The 23,998-nt window shown below is 43.3% G+C and overlaps 1 protein-coding gene across 4 annotated transcripts in view; it reads left to right on the top strand.

Moving 5' to 3' along the window:
- The first annotated feature begins 14,130 nt into the window (after positions 1–14,130).
- cdc27 (cell division cycle 27) overlaps positions 14,131–23,998 on the top strand; it is a 152,066-nt gene continuing 142,198 nt past the window's right edge. Inside the window, exons 1-2 of one of the 4 annotated variants that reach the window (XM_072561884.1) lie at positions 14,153–14,287; positions 14,784–14,844. Coding sequence is in view for 2 of the 4 variants with exons in the window: in XM_072561882.1 (XP_072417983.1) it covers positions 14,261–14,287 (27 nt within the window). In the remaining 2 variants the exon portion in view is untranslated. Of the gene's footprint in view, positions 14,288–14,780; positions 14,845–23,998 lie in introns of all 4 variants that reach the window. The other 3 variants (XM_072561883.1, XM_072561882.1, XM_072561881.1) reach the window with 3 other exon arrangements.

Raw genomic sequence — 23,998 nt, 5'->3', positions numbered from 1 at the left:
GTCAAACAGATAAAACAGAAAGAAATGGGTCATGTTAGAAAAATATCATAAGAATATTAAGTGACTTTAATCTCTGTGTGGGTGAGGTAAATCACACTAACAATAGTAGCTGACAAAAAGACAGCTTCATATTTATTCATAATAATAAAACCAAAATATTGCAAATACTGGGAAGAAAACAGAAAATGCTGAAGAAACTCAACAGGTCTGGCAACAACTGTGGAAAGACAAACAGAGGCAACATTTTGAGTCTGGTATGACTCTTAAATATTAGTGAGTTTAGAGAAGACTTGTCGCTCAGATTGAGGTTCTGGACGTAGGTTTGCTCGCTGAGCTGGAAGGTTCATTTCCAGACGTTTCATCATCCTTCTAGGAAACATCTTCAGTGGGCCTCCGGGTGAAGCGCTGCTGATAATTCCTGCTTTCTATTTATATGTTTGGGTTTCTTTGGGTTGGTGATGTCATTTCCTGTGGTGATGTCATTTCCTGTTCTTTTTCTCAAGGGGTGGTCGATTGGGTCTCACTCAATGTGTTTGTTGATGGAGTTCCGGTTGGAATGTCATGCTTCTCGTAATTCTGGTGCATGTCTCTGTTTGGCTTGTCCTAGGATGGATGTGTTGTCCCAGTCGAAGTGGTATCCTTCCTTATCTGTATGTAAGAATACTAGTGAGAGAAGGTCCTGTCGTTTTGTGGCTAGTTGATGTTCATGTATCCTGGTGGCTAGTTTTCTACCTGTTTGTCCAATGTCGTGTTTATTACAGTTCTGGTATCTTGTAAATAATATTAGTTTTGCTTGTTGTCTGTATAGGGTCTTGGTATCGTCAAGCTCATGGACCTATGCCTGACCACACAATTCACCTTCAGCAACAAAACCTATAGACAAACCAACGGAACACCCATGGGATGTCCAATATCAGGTTCTTAGCAAAGGCAGTAATGCAGAGACTCAAACAGCTCTGCCAAACTCTGGGTCTGCTACGGGATGACACTTTTGTCATCACTAAATGAAACAAGTTAGAGGAAACCATCAAGACCATCAATCATACTTTTACTGGCATAAAATTCACTAATGAGGAAAAGAACAACAAATTGCCATTCGTAGATGTCACAGTAGAGCGAACAGCCAATGGAGAACTTCAAACCAGCATCTACAGGAAAACAACACATACGGACCAAATATTGAACTACAAAAACAATCACCCCAACATCCACAAACAAAGCTGCATCAGAACATTATTTCAACGAGCCAACACACACTGCAGCACAGAGGAACTATGTAGAGCAGCGCAGAGGAAAATCATCTCTACCATGTATTCAAAAAGAATGGGTACCCAATGAACACAGTCTGCCGATTTTTCACCAACAAACCCAAACAAGCAGCTAAAACACGTTGAGAAATTCTAGCCACTCTCCCCTACATCAAAGACATCTCGGAAATGACTGCCAGACTACTCAGACCCCTTGGTATCATGGTAACCCACAAACCCACCAACACACTAAAACAGCAGCTAATGAACTTAAAAGACCCTATACAGACAACAAGCAAAACTAATGTCATTTACAAAATACTGTGCAAGAACTGTAACAAACACTACATTGGACAAGCAGGCTGAAGACTAGCCACCAGGATATATGAACACCAACTGACCACAAAATGACATGACCCTCTCTCACTAGTATCCTTACATACAGATAAGGAAGGACACTACTTCGACTGGGATAACACGTCTATCCTAGGACAAGTCAAACAGAGACACGCACAAGAATTCCTAGAAGTATGGCATTCCAACCGGAACTCCATCAACAAACACATCGAGTTAGACCCTATTTACCACTCCCTGAGAAAAAGAACAGGAAATCACATCACCACAGGAAGTGACATCACCAACCCAAAGAAACCCAAACAGAGAAATAGAAAGCAGGAATCATCAGCAGTGCTTCGCCCGGAGGCCCACTGAAGATGTAGTAGGGTGACAAAACGTCTGGAAATGAACCTTCCAGCTCAGCGAGCAAACCTACATCCAGAACTCTTATATATGTTCAGTGAATAAGGGCCTAGACAACAAACCTCTGCTCATATGGCAAAACTGCCATCCCAGTCTGGTGTACCTTCTCTGTACTTGCTTTATGGCAAGGGCATAGCTTTTTATGGGAAACAGAAATGCACACAATATTCCAGATATGGTCTCACCAAGGCCCTGGACAGCCGCAGTAAGACTGCATTGCTCCTCAAAATCTCTTGCAATGAAAGCCAACACACCATTTGGTTTCCTGCTTGATTGTGTTAACTGACAAGCATTTTTTCCGACTGTTGATATTAGGTTAACATATCTTTAAATCCCTATTTTCCTATTTTAAATAGTTAGGTTATACTGGTCATCCTTGAATCTGCCAAGACTGTTCCAGAATCTATAGACTTTTGGATGATAACCAAAACATTTCAATAGTCACCTCTTTAAGCACCCTGGGGATTTGTCAGCTTTTAGTCATAGAATGGACAGTGTGGAAACAGTCCATTCGGCTCATCAAATCAACGCCAGCCTTCCAAACAGCTTCCCACACAGACCCACAGCCCTTGCCCTGTCCCTGCAGTTCTCTCTTTCCTACAGCTAACCCACCTATTCTGTACATCCCTGGACACTAAGGGCAATTGAGCATGGCCAATCCACCTTACTTGCTCATCTTTGGAGTGTGGGAGGAAACCAAAACACCAGGAGGAAATCCATGCAGACACGGGAAGAATGTGCAAACTCCACACAGACAGTTGCCCAAGGCTCGAATTGAAGCAGAGTCCCTGGCGCTATGAGGCAGCAGTGCTGCCCTGTCTCTCTCATTTCTCCAGCACCTTTTCTTCATGATTACATTTCCTTTAATTCCTCCATCTCACTTGACCCTTAGTTCCCCAGCATTTCTGCAAAGTTATTTATGACTTCTTTTGTGAAGACAGAACGAAAGTAGTTGTTTAATTGCACTGCCATTTCCTTGCTCTCTATTTTCAAATTTTCTATTTCATAACATAACGAACCAAAACTTTATACATCTGCAGAAGCTTTTACAGTCTACTTTTCTGCTCCTTGCAGATGTCATATTCTAATTTTGCCCTCTAGCCAATACCGTCGTCCTCTTTTGCTAAACTGCTCCCATCCTCAGTTAGGTTTTCTAGCAACTTTGTATGACTTTGGATCTAAGGTGATATTTAATTTTTTTGTTAGCTATAGTTTATTATATCCTGGATAAGGAAGAATGGGCAGTGTGGTGGCTCAGTGGTTAGCATTGCTGCCTTACAGCACCAGGGTCCTAGGTTCGATTCCAGCCTCAGGTGACTGTCTGCATGGAGTTTGGACATTGTCCCCATGTCTGCGTGGGTTTCCTCCGGGTGCTCTAGATTCCTCCTGCAATCCAAAGATGTGCAGGTCAGGTGAATTGGCCATGGTAAATTACCCATAGTGTTAGGTGCATTATTCGGGGTAAATATGGACTAAGGGTCTGGGTGGGTTGTTGGGCTGCAGGGCCTGATTCCATACTGTAGGGAATCTAACCTGATCTAAAATGTGTAATTGATGCAATGCAATTGTTCCTCAAATATTAGCAACTGCCTATCCACCATCTGACTTTTAACGAAATTATCCAATGTGTCATAACCAAGTCACTCCTCATACATCTGCAGTTTTCTTTCTTTTGGATTGATCTATTTCACTTTCCATCCGAATGAATAATTCTCTCACATTATCCCAGAAGGACCCAACACATTTGTTAACTAAATCTTTCCCAGTGCACAATACCAAATAAAACATTGAACATTACGGTACAAGAAGAGGCCCTTTGGCCCACCATGCCTGGGAGACCATGATGCTATTCTAAACCATTCCATTTATCAGCACAGGCCCATATTTCTCAATTTCTGCCTGTCATGTGTCTGTTTAAAAGCCTCTTAAACATTTCTATTGAAGCTGCTTCTACCACTTCTTCAGCAGCATATTCCAGGCACCTACCATCCTCTGCATAAAAAAATTTTCTTGTACATTTCCATTAAACTTTTGTCCTCTTATTTTAAATCTATGATACCTAGTATTTAATATTTCAACAGTGGAAAAAAGATTCTGACTATCCAGGCCTCTCATAATTGTATATCCTTCGATCAGATCTCCTCTTCGTCTTTGATGCTTGAGCAAAAACAATCCTGCATTTACCATGGATTATCTATTGAGCCCACACATCCTGGACATTACAAACAATTTAGGATGGCCAATACATGCAGACACGGATAACATGCAAACTTCACACAGACAGTAATCCAAGGCTGAAATGAAATTGGTTCCTGCTGCTATGAGGCAACAGTGCTAACCATTAAGCCAGTGTGCCACCCATCGAATGTTACAAACAACAGAGCTGGCTACAGAACTTGGAGAAATAAATAGTGATATCTTGAAAAGTGTCCATATTACAGAAGAGGTGGTACTGGATATCTTTAAAATGCATAAAGGTGGATGAATCCCCAGGACCTGATCAGGTGTACACCAGAACTTTACGGGAAGCTAGGTAAGTGATTACTGCGCCCCTTGCTGAGATATTTGTTATCACTGATAGTCACGAGTGAGGTGCTGGATGACTGGAGGGTAGCTAATGTGGTGCCATTATTTAAGAAAGGTGGTAAGGAAAAGACAGGCAACAATCGACCAGTAAGCCCGATGTCAGCAGTGGGTAAGTTGTTGGAGAGGATTCTGAAACACAGGATTTACATGTGTTTGGAAAGGCAAGGTCTGTTAGTATAGACTGCAAGGTACAATCAACATGGTTTTGTGTGTGGGAAATCGTGTCTCACTAACTTGATTGAGTTTTTTGAAGAAGTGACAAAGAAGATTAATGAAGGCAGAACATTGGACATTGTCTACTTGGACTTCAGCAAGGCACTTGACAAGGTTCTGCCTTGTAGACTGGTTAGCAAGGTTAGATCACATCGAATCGAGGGAGAGCTAGCCATTTGAATACAAAATTGGCTTGAAGGTTGGAAAGAAAGGGTGGTGGTGGAGGATTGCTTTCCAGACTACAGGTCTGTGACTGACAGTGTGCCACAACAATCAGTGCTGGGTCATTTATTTGCATGTTTTGGATGTGAATGTAGGAGTAGATTAGATTAGATTAGATTACTTACAGTTCGGAAACAGGCCCTTCGGCCCAACAAGTCCACACCGACCCGCCGAAGCGTAACCCACCCATTCCCCTACATTTACCCCTTTACCTAACACTACGGGCAATTTAGCATGACCAATTCACCCTAACCTGCACATCTTTTGGACTGTGGGACGAAACCGGAGCACCCGGAGGAAACCCACGCAGACATGGGGAGAATGTGCAAACTCCACACAGTCAGTCGCCTGAGTCGGGAATTGAACCCGGGTCTCAGGCACTGTGAGGCAGCAGTGCTAACCACTGTGCCACCGTGCCGCCCACTAGGAGGACTGGTTAGTAAGTTTGCAGATGACACCAAAATTGGTGCTGCAGAGTACAGTGAAGAAGGCCATCTCAGAATACAACTGGACCTTAATCAGTTGGGCTGATGGGCAAATGGAGTTTAATTTGTATAAATGCAAGGTGTTGCATTTTGGTAAAGCAAATTAGGGCAGGAGTTGATGAGAGGATCCTGGGGAGTGTTGAAAAATGTGTTGCTGGAAAAGCGCAGCAGGTCAGGCAGCATCAAAGGAACAGGAGAATCGATGTTTCGGGCATAAACCCTTCTTCAGGAATGAGGTGTACCAAGCAGGCTAAGATTAAAGGTAGGGAGGAGGGACTTGGGGGAGGGGTGTTGGGAATACCCCGTGATAGGCCAGAGAGGGGGTGGGGGCGGAGAGGTCGGGAAGAAGATTGCAGGTCAAAAAGAAGCTCTCCTCCTCCCTCTACAACTTCCACCTATCATATGCCCAACGGCCCTCCCCCAAGTCCCTCCTCCCTACCTTTTATCTTAGCCTGCTTGGCATACCCTCCTCATTCCTGAAAAGGGCTTATGCCCGAAACATCGATTCCCCTGCTCCTTTGATGCTGCCTGACCTGCTGCGCTTTTCCAGCAACACATTTTTAAGCTCTGATCTCCAGCATCTGCAGTCCTCACTTTCTCCTGGGGAGTGTTGCCAAACAAAGAGATCTTGGGGTGCAAATTTATAGTTTCTTGAAGGTGGTGTCGCAGGTAGAAAGGGTCATGAAGAAGGCAGGAGAAAATTACTGCGGAAGCTGGAAGCTGTACTGAAAACTGATCACAGTGGGTCACAGCATCCATGGGCAGACAGCAAGCTAACGTTTGGAGTGTAGCTGAGACTCAGAGCTGAGACTCTGCTGAAGAGTCATCTCAACTCAAAATATTAGCATGGATGTTGTCTGACCTGCTGTGATCTCCAGTATTTGTTTTCAGTCGCGAAGGTGGCATTTGGTATTCCTGCCTTCACTGACCAGTGCATTGAATTTTGGAGTTGGGGTGTCATATTGCCGCTGTGCAGGACATTGGTTCGGCCACTTTTGGAATACTGTGTACAATTCTCATCTCCCTGCTACAGCAAAGATGTTGTTAAACTTCAATGGTTGCAGGAAAGTCTTACAAGGATGTTGCCGTACAAGGTTTGCCTTCTGGACGGAGGCTGAATCGGCCGGGGCTATTTTCCCTGGAGTGTTGGAAACTGAGGGGTGACCTCACAGAGGTTTACAAAACCATGAGAGGCATGGATCGGATGAATAGACAAAGTTTTTTTCCCCAATGCAGAGAGTCCAAAATGAGAGAGCATGGTTTAAGGTGGGAGGGGAAGATTGAAAAAGGACCTAAGGGGCAACCTTTTCACACAGTGGGTAGTGCATGTATGGAATGAACTGCCAGAGGAAATAGTGGAGGCTAGTACATTTACAACATTTAAAAGGTATCTCAATGGATACGTGAATAGGAAGGACTTTAGGGGATATGGGTGAAATGCTGACAAATGGGACTAGATTAATTTAGGTTATCTGGTCGGCACAGATGAGTTAGACTGGAGGGATTGTTTACCATGCTGTACCTTTTTATAACTCCAGGTCCCAGAACTGATTCTTGTAGAATACCACTGGTCAGAGATTTCCAGTCTGAAAAACACTCAACCACATCTACCTTCTGTGACCAAACTCATTTTGTATCCAACTTGCCAACTTACCATGGATCTCATGTGACCTGATCTTGACCAGCATCCCATGGGGACCTTGTCAAATCCTTTCGTAAAGTCCATGTAATTGCTCACTGAGCTGGATGGTTCATTTTCAGACGTTTCATCACCATACGAGATAACATCATCAGTGAGCCTCTGGCAAAGCACTTCGATTTTTGTATTTAGGTTTCCTTGGGTTAATGATGTAATTTCCCATGGCAATGTTATTTCCTGTGCTTTTTCTCAGAGGGTGATAGTTGAGATCCAAATTGATGTGTTTGTTGATAGAGTTCCAGTTGGAATTCTCATGCATGTGTCTGTTTAGCTTGTCCTAGGATGGATGTGTGGTCCCAGTCAAAGTGGTGTCCCTCCTCATCTGTTTCTAAGGATATTACTGAGAGTAAGTCATGTCGTTTTGTGGCTAGTTGATGTTCATGTATCCTGGTGGTGAGTTTTCTGCTTGTTTGTCCAGTGTAGTGTTTGTTACAGTTCTTGCAAGGCATTTTGTAGATGACATGAGTTTTGCTTGTTGTCTGTATATGGTCTTTCAAGTTCATTAGCTGCTGTTTTAGTGTGTTGGTGGGTTTGTGGGCTACTATGATGCCAAGAGGTCTGAGTAGTCTGGCAGTCATTTCTGAAATGTCTTTGATGTCAGGGAGAGTGGCTCAGGTTTCTGGGTGCGTTTTGTCTGCTTGTTTGTCTGCATAAAGTCATGCTGACTATCCCTAATAATTCTTTTCCAAATGCAAGTAAATCCTGTCTCTAAGATTCTTAAAACCCAAACAAGCAGACAAAACGTGCACAGAAACCTAGCCTACATCACCAACCCAAAGAAACCTAAACATGTAAATAGAAAGCAGGCAATAACACCAGTGCTTCATCGGAGGATCATTGATGATGTTACCGAGTATAGTGATAAAATCTCTGAAAACGAACCTTCCAGCTCAATGAGCAAACTTAGATCCAGAACCTTACCCTGAGCTACAAATCTTCTCCAAATCCTCTAATTAATGTACATTAAATGTATTTCAATACACCCAACACCGACTCCTTCTTAATATCAACATGTGATATTAAAGAGTTAATTTTCTCTGCTGACCTGCAGGAAATTGGAAGCCCTGGGGCAAGTTGGGATGTCTCTGTTCTACAGGTAGAATGTAAGTGAATATACATTGTCATCCCTTGCCATTCAGAGCCATGTACACTGTCATCATCTCCTACTCAGAAATTAATAAGAACATTACAGTTTAAATTCTGACCACACCCTTTAGTTACAAAAGAAACGATTCACAACAGATTTGGTCATTAAGGGATGATTTACAATACACTGTTTCTGGAGATGATGTGGTTACTACATTGTGTCTTGAGTGACATGTGACTGTAGGGGAGTGACTGGCAGTTGTCTTGTGGGCATTACTGACTGTGATGTAAAGATTTTGTACAAAGGAAGGACTGTCTCCTTTGTTCAGTGAGACCTCTCGACACGCTTTGCAAACTTGTACTGGATTTGCTTAATAAAGTTTGGTTGTTGTTGCGTATTGTAGTTGCATCAAGTAGGTAGGAATCTCAAGAAAATAACTTAACAATCATGCTCCGGAAAATCAATGTAGCACTCCTTGATCTTATCAACATCCATGTCACTCTTCCTGGTGAATACAGACGTGAAATATTTGTTAAGAACCTCACTCACCTCCTCTGACTCCACACACATATTCCCTCCTTTATGCTTTTCCTAGCTACCCTAGGATACTCTTCCAAAGTTAGTTCCTCAGTGTACTGATCCAAAAAGAACACACTGCATTTTCTCCAGGAATTCACCTATTTCACTCTTATTGCTAATGTAGTTTGTCCAGTCATGTGTACGTCCAAGTCATCTCTCAACTTCCATTAAACTGAGATTGGTGGGTGCGTGGTATGCCCATGGTGGTAGTAGAGTCAGACACATTCGGGATATTTAAATGATTGCTGGACAAATGCATGGACAGCAATAAATTAAGGGATGTGTAGGTTAGGTTGACCTTAGATTAAGCTAAATGCTCGGCACAACATCGTGTGCAGTGCTGTTCTATGTTCTCTGTTTTATCTCTGATTACTATAGCACAGTTATGACATACATCTTGAATTTCCTGTTTAATGCCAAACCCTATCTCACCATAACTGTCCAATGTCCTATAAACAATTCCCACTGATTTTAGCACCTCTTAGTTGCTTCTTAGCTCCACATAGACTGATTTAGCAATTAGATTGTCTGAGCCAATACCCTTTCGTAGTCCTGCACTAATTTCATCCTTTACTCAAAATACCGTTTCCCTCCTTTACCTTTTTGCCCAATCGTCCGAAATATTGAATGCCCTTGGAAATCCAGTTTCCAGCCTTGGCAACCTGCAGCCATGTCTTCATAACTGCAATCATATTGTACCAGTTTACAGCTATGAAAACAGTTAATTGTATACAACACAATGCAAACAGAATCGGGATCGTTACAATTGTGTCTTTTTACATTTTAACACTTTGTTTTGTACCATGGCCCTAATTTCTGCTGGCCCTTGTTCCTTCTGCCTTTTATATTTGCTTTCTACTTCACTATCTATCTTTCTCTCTCTTATGTCTCCCTGCTCAGGTTCCCTTCACCCTATCTCTCTAGTTTAAACCCTCCAAAGTATTTGCAAAAGCTCCCATAAGGATTTTGGTCCAGTCCTGCTGCAGCACAATCCATACAGTTATTACACAGAGAGTCACAGAGATGTACAGCATGGAAACAGACACTTCGGTCCAACCCGTCCATGCCGATCTGCTAGCATCCGGCCCATATCCCTCCAAACCCTTCCTATTCATATACCCATCCAAATGCCTCTTAAATGTTGCAATTGTACCAGCCTCCACCACATCCTCTAGCAGCTCATTCCACACATGTACCACCCTCTGTGTGAAAGCGTTGCCCCTTAGGTCTCTTTTATATCTTTCCCCTCTCACCCTAAACCTATGTCCTCTAGTTCAGGACTCCCCGACCCCAGGGAAAAGACTTTGCCGATTTATCCTATCCATACGCCTCATAATTTTGTATACCTCTATAAGGTCACCCCTCAGCCATCAACGCTCCAGGGAATACAGCCCCAGCCTGTTCAGCCTCTCCCTGTAGCTCAGTTCCTCCAACCCTGGCAACATCCTTGGAAATCTTTTCTGAACCCTTTCAAATTTCACAACATCTTTCCGATAGGAAGGAGACCAGAATTGCGCACAATATTCCAACAGTGACCTAACCAATGTCCTGGACAGCCGCAACATGACCTCCCAACTCCTGTACTCAATACTCTGACCAATAAAGGAAAGCATACCAAACACCTTCTTCACTATTCTATCGACCTGCGACTCCACTTTCAAGGAGCTATGAACCTTCACTCCAAGGTCTCTTTGTTCAGCAACACTCCCTAGGACCTTACAATTAAGTGTATAAGTCCTGCTAAGATTTGCTTTCCCAAAATGCAGCACCTCGCATTTATCTGAATTAAACTCCATCTGCCACTTCTCAGCCCATTGGCCCATCTGGTCCAGATCCTGTCGTAATCAGAAGTAACCCTCTTCGCTGTCCACGACACCTCCAATTTTGGTTGCATCTGCAAACTTACTAACTGTACCTATTATGCTTGCATCCAAATCATTTATGTAAATGACAAAAAGTAGAGGGCCCAGCACCGATCCTTGTGGCACTCCACTGGTCACAGGCCTCCACCACCACCCTGTCTTCTACCTTTGAGCCAGTTCCGTATCCAAATGGCTAGTTCTCCCTGAATTCCATGAGATCTAACCTTGCTAATCAGTCTCCCATGAGAACCTTGTCGAACATCTTACTGAAGTCCATATCGATCACATCTACTGCTCTGCCCTCATCAATCTTCTTTGTTACTTCTTCCAAAAACTCAATCATGTTTGTGAGACATGATTTCCCACACATAAAGCCATGTTGACTATCCCGAATCAGTCCTTGCTTTTCCAAATACATGTACATCCTGTCCCTCAGGATTCCCTCCAACAGCTTGCCCACCACCGAGGTCAGGCTCACTGGTCTATAGTTCCCTGGCTTGTCCTTAAACAGTGGCACCACATTTGCCAACCTCCAGTCTTCCATCTGATCTTTGCCAGAATTAGTCTCAAGCCTGAGCAATTTAAATCCCTCTCTGATGCTGAAATTGAAGAAAGGCATAAGTTAAACTTTAGCTGGTGTTTGTATACAGTTCTGCATGCCATACTTTCGAAAGGAAGTGAATGCATCGGAAATAGTGCAGAAGAGATTAAAAAAAAGTTCCAGGAATGTGAACCTTCAATAATGAGAATGATTGGAGATATTGTGACTGTTTTCCTTGGAGAGAAAATTTAACTAATTACTGACGTACAAAAGAACAAGGGCAGCAGATACATGGAAATGCCACCAAGTTACCTTCCAAGCCACCAACCAATCTGACATAGAATTGAAAACAAAAAATGTCATATATCACAGTCGGTCTGGCTGCACCTGTGGAGAGAAAGCAAGTGAACATTTCAAATCTCAAAGAGTCTTCATCAGTACTGAAGTGTGGAGGCAGCATTCATGCTATAGTGAGAGGGGGGGAGAAAGGATGTTGATAGATTCCAGCATCTGCAGTCATATCATCTGACATAGAATTGCATTGCTGTTCCTTCAGTGTCCCTGGGTCAAAATCCTGGAACTATTTTTCGAACAGCAAAACAAGGACTGCAGTGGTTCAAGAAGGCAGTTAACCATCATCCTTTCTAGGGATGAGCAATAAATGCTGGCCCAGACAACAGCAAGTACATTCCATTCATGAATAAAATAATTCAAAACTTGAGGGGTCTGGACAGAGCAGACAGGCAAGAATTGTTGCTGCTTCAAAAAGGATCAAAATGTGATTTATTATTGTCACATGTATCATAATGCAGTGAAAAGTATTGTTTTGGGTGCTGTCCAAACAACTCATACTTTATGTAAGTGCATCAGGGGAACAGAAGAGAATAAAGTTCCAGAGAAGGTGCAAATAGAGCGCATAGGTTTAGACTAGATTAGATTACCGACAGTATGGAAACAAGCCGTTTGGCCCAACAAGTCCACACCGACCCTCCGAAGAGTGACCCCACATTTACCCTGACTAATGCACCTAACTCTATGGGGAATTTAGCAAGGCCAATTCACCTGAACAGCACATCTTTGAATTGTGGAAGGAAATCGAAGCACCCGGACGAAACTTTGCAGATACAGGGAGAATGTGCAAACTCCACACAGTCGCCCGAGGCAGGAATCAAACCTGGATCCCTGTTGCTGTGAGGCAGCAATGCGAACCACAGAGCCACCATGCTGCCCAGGTGAGAGGGCAAAGATTTAAAGGGAGCTTAGGGACAACTTTTTCACACAGACGGTGGTGCTTGCATGGAATGAGCTGCCAAAGGAAGTGGTGGAGGCTGGTAAAAATTACAACATTTGAAAGACATCGGGTTGTATGAATAGGAAGGATTTAGTGGCATATCAGCCAAATGCTGGCAAATGGGACGAGATTGGTGCAGAATATCTGGTCTACGTGGACAAGTTAAATGGAAGGGTCTGTTTCCATGTGACACATCTCGATGACTCTAAGTCCATTCAGAAGTCTCATAACAGTTGGGAAGAAGCTGTTCTTGAATCCATTCGTATATGTTTTCAAACTTATATGTATATCTTCTGCTTGATGGTAAAGAGTAGAAGAGTGTTTAACAGGAGTGGGAAGGGTCTTTGATTATGTTGGCTGCTTTTCTGAGGCAGCAGGAAGTGTCGATGAAGTCAATCGAAGGAACACTGGTTTTCAAGGGTAACATCATTTCGCCGACCTTCTGTTCAAAATGAGCACAGGGAGGGAAGCATTGAGCTCTCAGGGAGGGTAGCATTGTTGTCACCGGTTCTCCTGAACTTTGTTTTGTAGCCCATTATATTGTGTAAACTTTGCCACAGAAGATGTGTGTTTGTGTGGTTAGTTTGGGACTCGAGTCTAGAAGAACACAGCAAGCCAGGTGGCATCAGGAAGTGGACTTGTCGATATTTCTGGTGTAACCCTTTGGCTTGCTGTGTTCTTCCAGCCTTTGGATTCCAGCATCTGCCGTTTTTTTTTGTCTCTAACATTAGTTTAGTCTGGCGTTGTCTCTTGGCATCCTTGATGGCTTTGCAAAGATCAGACCTAGATTTCCCATTTAAGTCAGGGTCACCTGACGTGAACACCTCAGACCTGGACTTCAGTGGGAATGTAATTTGCAAACATAACAAACATGGGGCAAGAGGAAAACTTTCTCACAGCACGAATAATGGAAGTCTAGGACAAGGAAGAGAGTTCTGAGGAAGTCACTGGAATGTAACTGATTTCTTTCCACAGATCCTGGTGAAGGGCTTATGCCTGAAACGTCGATTCTCCTGCTCCTCAGCTGCTATCTGTTGTGCTTTTCCAGCGCCACACTTTTTGACTCTTTCCACAGATTTTGCCAGACCTGCTAAGCTTTTCCAGCAATTTCTATTTTTATGTCAGGAATGCAGTATTTGGAAGTATGGAGAGAGCTAAGTTCAATTCAGATCGTCAAGAGAGCATTAGATCATTATTTTAAAAGTAACCATGTGCAGGGTTTCATTGAAAGAGCAGGAGAATGGCGCAATGCTGATGCAGACACAATGGTTTCCTTCTACAGTGCAAAATTCTGCAATAGTGATAAGTCTTTGCAAAACTGAAGTTGCTGATCACCGCGGTAAAAGAAACAAACGGAATATTAAACCTTATGGTATTCAAAGTGTCACCCTGGAATCGAACCTGTCAAACATTACCATCAGCTGGAACCAAATCAGCACAAACTCTACTCCCAATCCTCGTCCTCACAACTTCCAATAGATTAACTTCCGGCGAGTCAACTTCCGGCAAGGTTCGATGATTTCCGGCAAGGCTCGGCTATCTCCGGAATGACTCGTTGATTTCCGACTGGCTTGCTGTCGTGCTGCCGGCCGTTAGGATCCGGTGGTTGTGACTGTTGAAATTTGAATTCTGGGCCGAGCTGTGGGTGATGCGAAGCCGCGCCACTGGGTACAGACTGATTCACGCATCATGACAGTGCTGCAGGAACCCGTTCAGGTAAACTGGGCCTCGGGGGTTCCCGGGCCGGCTGTCACTTGCAAAACCGGTCCGTGTGTGAGTGAAGAGCTGGCCGGCCGCCCCTACCTTCCAGGCCCAGCCCGGTCCGGACCGGGCAAGGGACCGGGCCTGGGGTTTGGGAGGTGGGTGGCTTGTTATTGAGTTTTTAAACTGGATGTGAAGTCTTTATGAAAGCAGTTGGATGAGGTTTTGTGTTTTCCAAACAGCGGGACTGGTTGGTGGATTTATGTTCACCGAGCATTCTGCCAGGCCTAGTTTGCTGCTTTTTAAAAAAAATTTCTGAGGCAAACACAACAGTTGGACCTGGTCCATAGGAAGATCACACCTACTCTATCCAAAGATCGCTTTCCTTTTGTTTTTCCCCAAAAAACTTTGCTACTTTCAGGCACTCCTGCAGGCTTCGAGAGAAACAGAAAATACTTAGCTTTTGGTGCTGGTCCTGTTGGAATTTAACTGATTTCTTCCTGTTTAGTAGGTGCTGAAAGTGTAATGGTGGGTGTTGGAATGTCCACTTCTGAACAGCAAAGTCCCATGAGGTAGGATTGAGATAATTGGCTCGAAACATTGTGTATACGGGGAAGAAAAATGTCAGCTGTATAGAATGGAGTGTAAATGATCACGAGTATTGTAGGCACTGGGAATGTATGAACAAGTCGCAAGAGTCAATAATTCAGCTCCTCGAACCTGTTGTTATTTAGTAAAATCGTGAATAGTCTGTTTGCTTGCAACCTCAGATCCACATTCCTTACTTTTGATAACTTGTCACCCTTTTGCTTAACAAAACTTTTTTACTTTGACTGCTTGCATGATTTGTAGTGATTTACTTTGGGTGTCAAGACAAGAACTGTGAAGCTGGTTGATTCAGTCAGGAATTATTGTGAGCTGACTGAGTTTGACAAGTTTCAGTTTTTCTTAGTTGCTCAAAAAAGAAAATTCATTTGTGCTGTTCATAGGGTTTCAACTCTGAATGCTATATAAAATGTTGATGTTAGCATGGGGGTTGGGGTTGGGGTTGGGGGGTTCTTCAGACCAAAGGGATGAGAAAGAAAGAAGGTAAGTAGTAGTGATGGACTAGAGGTTGAGGCACAAATATGCAACTTTGCTTTGAGTGAATGTTGACTTGATTAACTCGAAGTATCTTACTCCCCAACTGACATTGCTTCAAGCAGATGATCTAGCCGTTCATCTTAGTGCTGCTTGTGGGAACTTGTGTGATACCTAGTGACTGCTTTCCCTAAAAGTTTACATGTTGAAATGTTATTCAACTAACCTGAGTTGCAGAAAATGCAATATCATTGCAAATGTCGTCTTTGTCTCCTTTTGTCCCAGCCTACAAGCACGTATGCTTTTGAATAGGTGTATTGTAACTACTTTGCTGGTCCTGAGACCCATCCAGCAGCCTTGAACCAAAGGCTGGTGATTGATTCTTTCTCGCTTGGCAGAGAAACTAGTCAGAATAAGTTCCATTTCAAACAAAGTATTACTTTAAATTGTAGGAAGCTAATAACAGTTGAGCTGAGGTCTTTAAGGCTCCATATGCAGAAACAATTCAAATCCAGTTAAAAGGTTACTGGAACAATCAATGGTTGAAATAAAAAGGGCTGCAAGTTATGTTACAGTTGTATCAAGTTCTGATTAGGCCACATCTGAAGAACTTTGACCCATTCAGGACATGCTCCTTCAAAGATGTTCAAGTGGGTGGGATTGCAATCACCAGTGCCATTCTTGGTTACAAACAGTAAAATGGGAACAGCTTCTTGTGGGTAAGTCTACAGCAAAGCAATGGATGGCATTGAAAAAGGAGTGGGCTGAGTACAGGTCCAAATGTACCCACTTTAGGGGGAAGTGCAGGAGCAATATGTTGAGCAATGGGTGCCTTTGACAATTCAGTACTAGATAGGAAAGAGTAAGGCTTTTCGCAAGTGTAAAGGGAGCAATTCAGCTGTGGCCCTAGAGGAATGCAGGAAGAGCACAAGGGAACTGAAAGCAATTAGAGCAAAACTGGGGCATGATTCGGCCAAGTTTCAGTTTTTCTCAGTTGCAATTTAAAAAAAATCAACTTGTGCTTGTTCAATGGGTAGAAATTCTGAATGCTGTAAAAAATGTTGATGGTAGTCTTGTGAGAAAAGATGTTCTTCTGACCAAAGGGATTGGGGTGAATCCAAAGATTGAAGGGAAAAAGGTTAACCAGAGAAAGAATAGGATCCATTCGGGACCAAGGGGGAAATCTGCGTGTGAAGCTGCTGGTATTGGAAGGGTGTGCAATGAACACTTCAGTATTCACTCTGGAAGACAAGAACGTATGCGTGGCGTCCAGGAAAAGTGATAGTGAGGAACTTGGACAGTTTGACATAGGAAATGGTGAGGTATTGAATCCGCTGTCAGGCTGAAAACAGACAAATCCCTTGGCCTGGATGAATTTCCATTCCAGGCTGCTGTGGGAGGTGAGGCAGGAAATTACAAGGGTTCTGACATGAAGCTTTAATTTTTCTGTGGCCACTGGCAATGTGCCAGTGGTCTGGAGAATGACAAATATGGTTTTACCTTTATTAAATATCAACGATGGAAGATATGAGCCAGGAAATTACAGATTGGCGAGTCTCGCGTCAGTGGTAAGCAAGCTATTGGAGGAAATTCTGAAGGAGAGAATTTAATACCAACTTCAAAAGGCATGAGTAAATAAGGGATAATTAGCATGGCTTTGTTAAAGGGAGATCATGCCCAACAAATTTGTCATTTTCAAAAATGTGATCAAGCGTGAAGATGCAGGAGGTTCACTTCATGTAGTTTATGTGGATTTGAACCAAGCTTTTGACTAGTTCCACATGGGAGATTGATTGAGAAGGTGAAAGAACATGGAATTGAGGGGAAAATGGCGAGATGGATCAGAACCTGGCTTCTTAATAGGACACAAAGGATAATGGTAGAAGGCTGTTTGAGTGACTGGAGACCAGCGTCCAGCTTTGCACCACAAGGATCAGACTGAGACCTTCATTGTTTGTGGTACACACAGATGAAAATGTTGTGGTGGGGGAGGTGGAAATGTTAATCAAATTTGCACATGGGATTAAGAGAGGTTAATAGCCAAGATGATGCTTGTGGGTTACTGGAAGTTGTAGATGGATTAGTCAGATGGGCAGACCAATGGCAGATGATATTTAACCTGAATAAGTGAGAGTTGATGCACTTTGCAAGAAGAAACAAGGTGAGGGAGTATTTAATGAATTGCAGGACACTGGGTAGCTGAGAGAAATAGGAATTTTGGGGTAATTATTCATAGATCCCTCAAGTTGGCAGAGCACATGAATAGGGTAATTAAAGCATATGGGCACTTGTTTTCACCGGTCTTGGAAAAGAATATAAGAGTAAGGAGTAATGTTGAATTTGAATGGACCATTGTCAATACTATGTGTAGTTCTGGTCACCTCACTACAGGAAGGATGTTTTCCTTAGAGCAGAGAGGACTGAGGAGGACATGACTGAGGCATATAAGATTGAGGGATAAGGACAGGGAGGGAGCAGCTGTTCCCCTTAGTTGAGGGTTCAATGGTGAGAAGTCATAGTTTCAGGGTAATGGGTCGGGGGTGGGGAGGGGGTAATGTTTTTACTCAGTGGGTGGCAGGAATCTGAAATGCACTACCTGGGAAAATTGTGGAAGCTGGAAATTGTACAACATTCAAAAAAATACTTCGATGAACACTTCAAATATCATAACATGCAAGGATATGGGACATTCAGGAAATTGGGATTAGGGCATTTTTTCATGGTAGTTATGTTGATGCAGACTCGATGGGGTGAAGGGTTTTTTCTGCACTTCATGAATCTATGAAATAAACGTAAACCTAGCCTAATTAACTACAAGCAGAAAATCATTTTCAGCAGCTTTGCTGTTCCAGCACTGTTATGTTTTGTGTCCTCGTGGCAGAGTCCTTGGCGCCTCCTATATCTCAAATACTTAATGCCCCTCATGACATCATCTGAAGACAGTGTATGTGTGCTGATAATACCCTTCTCAACTTGACCAGTTGGAGAATGAAGGCTTGTGGGAATAAAGCAGGAAAAGACAGTTGAGTAATATCTGATCAGCTATGATCATCTTAAACTCTGCTCGTTCATCAGGTCGTTAAGACAACCACGTGATGAAGGAGAAGTGGTCAGAAAGCTAGTGCTTCCAAATAAACCGGTTGGACCATAACCTGGTGTTGTGAGATTTTTGGATATGTATAATGCGAGGAGTAGACCAAATAGAGCCACTGAACCATCAAAATATTGTTGCCATGATAGAAACTTGGCTTGAAGGGGGTGAAGATGATGGATATCTGGAATTTGCTCCGAATGTTATTGAAACAAATCCTCATACACAGGAAATTGGAATGGGCATGGCAATTACGTTTTTGGAGATATGTCTCTTGATTAAACTTAAAATATAAGCCATAACTATTAATTTAACCTGGGGCAGTGTTCGTAGATGGTGTTAATATCTGGGTCTGTTGTTTGTGAAGGAGCAAAAATGGTTCTTAGTACACTGATATGTACTTGTCAGATGTGAGAGTTTAAGGGTTACTGTGGATTATATCTGCCATGAATGCTGTTGGCTGCGAGTCTTATCAGATCGAATGGATCGGTTGGAGAGCCAGTTAGAAGCAATGAGGAATTTGCAACAGCATCAGTATGTGATGGATGGCAGTTATAGGAAGGAGGGGAAAGTCTCAGATACAGTTACATAGATGGGTTAACTCCAGGAAGGGTAAGAGAGGTAGGCAGCTAGTGCAGGAGTCTTTTGTGGATATACCCCTTTCAAACAAGTATGCTGTTTTGGAAAATGTAGGGGGTGATGGATTCTCAGGGGAACGTAGCACGAACAGCCAAGTTTCTGGTACTGAGACTGGTTCGAATGCAACAAGGGGTCTGTTTGGTTCCAAGAGATCAGTTGTGTTAAGGAGTTCTCTAGTCTGAGGTACAGATAGACGTTTCTGTGGCCAGCAGCGAAAAATCAGAATGGTGTGTTGCTTCCCTGGTGCCAGGATCTAGGATGTCTCAGAGAGGGTGCAGAATGTTCTCACGGGGGAGAGGGGCCAGCAGGAGGTCATTGTCCACACTGGAACCAATGACATTGGAAAGGAAAAGGTTGAGTCTCTGAAGGGAGATTAGAGAGTTAGGCATAAATTTAAAGAGGGGGTCCTTGAGTGTAGTAATGTCTGGATTGCTCCCAGTGCTATGAGCTAGTGAGGGCAGGAATAGGAGGATAGAGCAGATGAATGCATGGCTGAGGAGCTGGTGTACGGGAGAAGGATTCACATTTTTGGATCATTGGAATCCCTTTTGGGGTAGAAGTGACCTGTACAAGAAGGACGGATTGCACCTAAATTGGAAGGGGACTAATCTACAGGCAGGGAAATTTGCTAGAGCTGCTCGGGGGATTTAAACTAGTAAGTTGGTGGGGTGGGACCCAGGGAGATCGTGAGGAAAGAGATCAATCTGAGACTGGTACAGTTGAGAACGGAAGTGAGTCAAACAGGCAGGGACAAGGTAGGACTAACGAATTAAACTACGTTTATTTCAATGGAAGGGGCCTAACAGGGAAGCCGGATGAACTCCGGGCATGGTTAGGAACATGGGACTGGGATATCATAGCAATTACAGAAACATGGCTCAGGGATGGGCAGGACTGGGAGCTTAATGTTCCAGGATACAAATGCTGGAAGGATAGAAAGGGAGGCAAGAGAGCAGGGGAAGTGACCTTTTTGGTAAGGGATAGCGTTACAGCTGTGTTGAGGGAGGATATTCCTGGAAATAAATCCAGGGAAGTTATTTGGTGGAACTGAGAAATAAGAAAGGGATGATCACCTTATTGGGATTGTATTATCAACCCCCCAATAGTCAGAGGGAAATTGAGAAACAAACTTGTAAGGAGATGTCAGCTATCTGTAAGAATAATAGGGTAGTTATGGTTGGGGATTTTAACTTTCAAAACATCGACTGGGACTGCCATAGTGTTAAAGGTTTAGATGGAGAGGAATACAAGACAATTTTCTAATTCACTATGTGGATGTACCTACTACAGAAGGTGCAAAACCTGACCTACTCTTGGGAAATAAGGCAGGGCAGGTGACTGAGGTGTTAGTAGGGGAGCACTTTGAGGCCAGCGATCGCAATTCTATTCGTTTTAAAAGAGTGATGGAAAAGGATAGATCAGATCTAAAAGTTGAAGTTCTAAATTGGAGAAAGCCTAATTTTGACGGTATTAGGCAAGAGTTTTTGAAAGCTGATTGGGGGCATATGTTCGCAGTAAGGGACGCAGTAAGGGAAAATGGGAAGCCTTCAGAAATGAGATAACAAGAATCCAGAGTAAGTATACTCCTGTCAGGGTGAAAGGGAAGGCTGGTAGGTATAGCGAATGCTGGATGATGAAAGAAATTGAAGGTTTGGTTAAGAAAAAGAAGGAAGCATATGTCAGGTATAGGCAGGATAGATCGAGTGAATCCTTAGAGTATAAAGAAAGTAGGAGTATACTTAAGAGGGAAATCAGGATGGCGAAAAGGGGACATGAGACAGCTTTGGCAAATAGAATTAAGGAGAAACCGAAGCGTTTTTACAAATATATTAAGGACAAAAGGGTAACTAGTGAGAAAATAGGGCCCCTCAAAGATCAGCAAGGCAGCCTTTTGTGTGGAGCTGCAGAAAATGGGGGAGATACTAAATGAATATTTTGCATCAGTATTTAACGTGGAAAAGGATATCGAAGATATAGACTGTAGGGAAATATATGGTGACATCTTGCAAAATGTCCATATTACAGAGGAGGAAGTGCTGGATGTCTTGATATGGATAAATCCCCAGGACCTGATCAGGTGTACCCTAGAACTCTGTGGGAAGCTAGAGAAGTGATTGCTGGGCCCCTTGCTGAGATATTTGTTTCATTGATAGTTACAGGTGAGGTGCCAGAAGACTGGAGGTTGGCTAGCATGGTGCTACTGTTTAAGGACAAGCCAGGGAACTATAGACCAGTGAGCCTGACGTTGGTTGTGGGCAAGTTGTTGGAGGGAATCCTGATTGACAGGATGTACATGTATTTGGAAAGGCAAGGACTGATTAGGGATTGTCAACATAGCGTTGTGTGTGGGAAATCATGCCTCACAACCTTGATTGAGTTTTTTGAAGAAGTAACAAAGAGGATTGATGAGGCAGAGCGGTAGACGTGATGTCTATGGACTTCATTCAGTAAGGTGTTCAGCAAGGTTCCCCATGGGAGACTGATTAGCAAGGTTCGATCTCACAGAATACAGGGAGAACTAGCCATTTGGATACAGTACTGGCTCAAAGGTAAAAGACAGGAAGTGATGGTGGAGGGTTGTTTTTCAGACTGGAGGCCTGTGACCAGTGGAGTGCCACAAGGATCGGTGCTGGGCCCTCTACTTTTTGTCATTTGCATAAATGATTTGGATGGGAGCATAAGAGGTGCAGTTACTAAATTTGCAGATGACACCAAAATTGGAGATGTAGTGGACAGTGAAGAGGGTTACTTCAGATTACAACAGGATCTTGACCAGATAGGCCAATGGGCTGAGAAGTGGCAGATGGAGTTTAATTCAGATAAATATGAGGTGCTGCATTTTGGAAAAGAAAATCCTGGCATGACGTATACACTGAATGGTAAGGTCCTAGGGAGTGTTGTTGAACAAAGAGACCTTGGAGTGCAGGTTCATAGCTCCTTGAAAGTGGAGTCGCAGGTAGATAGGATAGTGAGGAAGGCGTTTGGAGTGCTTTCCTTTATTGGTCAGAATATTGAGTACAGGAGTTGGGAGGTCATGTTGCGGCTGTACAAGACATTGGTTAGGCCACTGTTGGAATATTGCATGCAATTCTGGTCTCCTTCCTATCGGAAAGATGTTGTGAAACTTGAAAGGGTTCAGAAAAGATTTCCAAGGATGTTGCCAGGGTTGGAGGATTTGAGCTACAGGGAGAGGCTGAACCGACTGAGGCTGTTTTCTCTGGAGCGTAGGTGGAAAAGTTGATGAGTAGATGATTGGCTTAAGCCAAAAACGTCGACTCTTCTGCTGCTTGGATGCTGCCTGACCTGCTGTGCATTTCCAGCACCATGCTTTTCCAGTGCCACACTTTTCGACTCTGACTCTCCAGCATCTGCAGTTCTGATTTTCTCCGAAACACTGTAACTTGCAAAGCTACAGACCAGCTACTGGAAACTGGGGTTAAAAATTTGTGGGTCATTTATTCAGCTGAAGCAGGCATAATAAACTGGATGACCTCTTTCCGTGCTGTAACATATTAATGGTTCTTTATGACAAGTCTCTAACACAGGTGAAACTTGAAGCTGGACCTTGGGGCTCAGATGTAGAACTACTGCCACTGTGCCACAAGATCTCTTGCATACAGAGCATGTGTATCAACACTTGAGGCACATAATTAGTCAGTGAGCTGGAGGCACAGATCGCCAGCTTCCCGAATGGCTATTTTTGAAATAAAATAGATCTAATTTTCTTAGAGCAAGACTGAGTGCCAAATATTACTGGATAGAACATCTTCAGTGCAGATATGCAAGTGTGGAAAGGAGCAAGAGTATCAGGGTTAATGCAGAAGAATGGTTCTTTCTGGACTGTCGCTGCAAGTCAGCAATTCGTCAGAGCGAGAGAAAGTCCAATAGGAGCCAAAGACAGCATTTCCTTCGTTAACTGGACACATGATTTTTTTTTTCAACTTTGTGACTAGTTGTATGGGCTATTAATTTGTGGTGAAAAATGTGAAGAGAATGAAATAACTTGATAGAGTATTCTGTCACCAAGTTGCTCTTTACACGTGCATAGCACTTGACACTGATCCAACCTCAGAGCCAGACCTCCGAGTGCGCAGAACCTCTGATACTCCTGTTTATCTGTCAGCCAGGGCTCCCTGATTGGGGCTGTTAATGTGGTGCAATCAGGGACTTCATTCTTGGAGGTTGACCTCATTACAATCATTACATCCCTTCCCCCTCTAGGTCTGGAGACATGGGCTGTTATTTCTCTTGTATCTTCTTGTGGGGCATTTTCGTAGGCCAGGTACCTCTGACTCCACCTTGCATACAGGTGGTATGTAATACTCAGAAGCTTGCCTCTCGTGCTCAGAGGAATCTCGCAAGAAATTTATTCTCCTCTTCAGGCAGCAACGACATCAACTGTGTTCATTTCAGATTCTGTGGTGTCGCCAACCCTTGGGATAACCCATGGGTTCTGAACAGTTGGAAAGGTAGTCAAACTGGAAATTTTTTGCTCCCTGACTGTTTTCGATTTTGAAGTTTAATTCCTTGTTCAGGACTGAAGCATCGACATGAATTATACATCATTGGACTTGACCTCACATCAACCATGTCCCTTACCCACACAGTGCCATACCCATGGTTCCTGTACCAAACGTTCCTACCCTGAACTAGAGTCTTTCTCGCTTGGCCTAGTCTTGTGTCTGACGTTGTTCCTGATGATTTCATTCCCCCCACACCCTACTTCAGTCATGAAGATTAGATTTAACCTGAGGTGGAGTCTTCTCCCATTATCAGCTCTGCTGGAGCTATCCTTGTAGTTGCATGAAGGATAATCCTACAATCAAACAGGAACCAGTGCAGTTTGGTATAAAGTGAAGCTGTAGGCTGATTCTTTAAGCCTGCCTTCAAATTTCAGACTGCTCTTCCTGACAGAC

This window comes from Chiloscyllium punctatum, chromosome 42, assembly GCF_047496795.1.
Source record: "Chiloscyllium punctatum isolate Juve2018m chromosome 42, sChiPun1.3, whole genome shotgun sequence".
In the NCBI taxonomy this organism is placed as follows: Eukaryota; Metazoa; Chordata; class Chondrichthyes; order Orectolobiformes; family Hemiscylliidae; genus Chiloscyllium; species Chiloscyllium punctatum.
The sequence above is the reverse complement of the archived record's forward strand: the minus strand, read 5'-3'. Positions and strand labels throughout refer to the sequence as shown.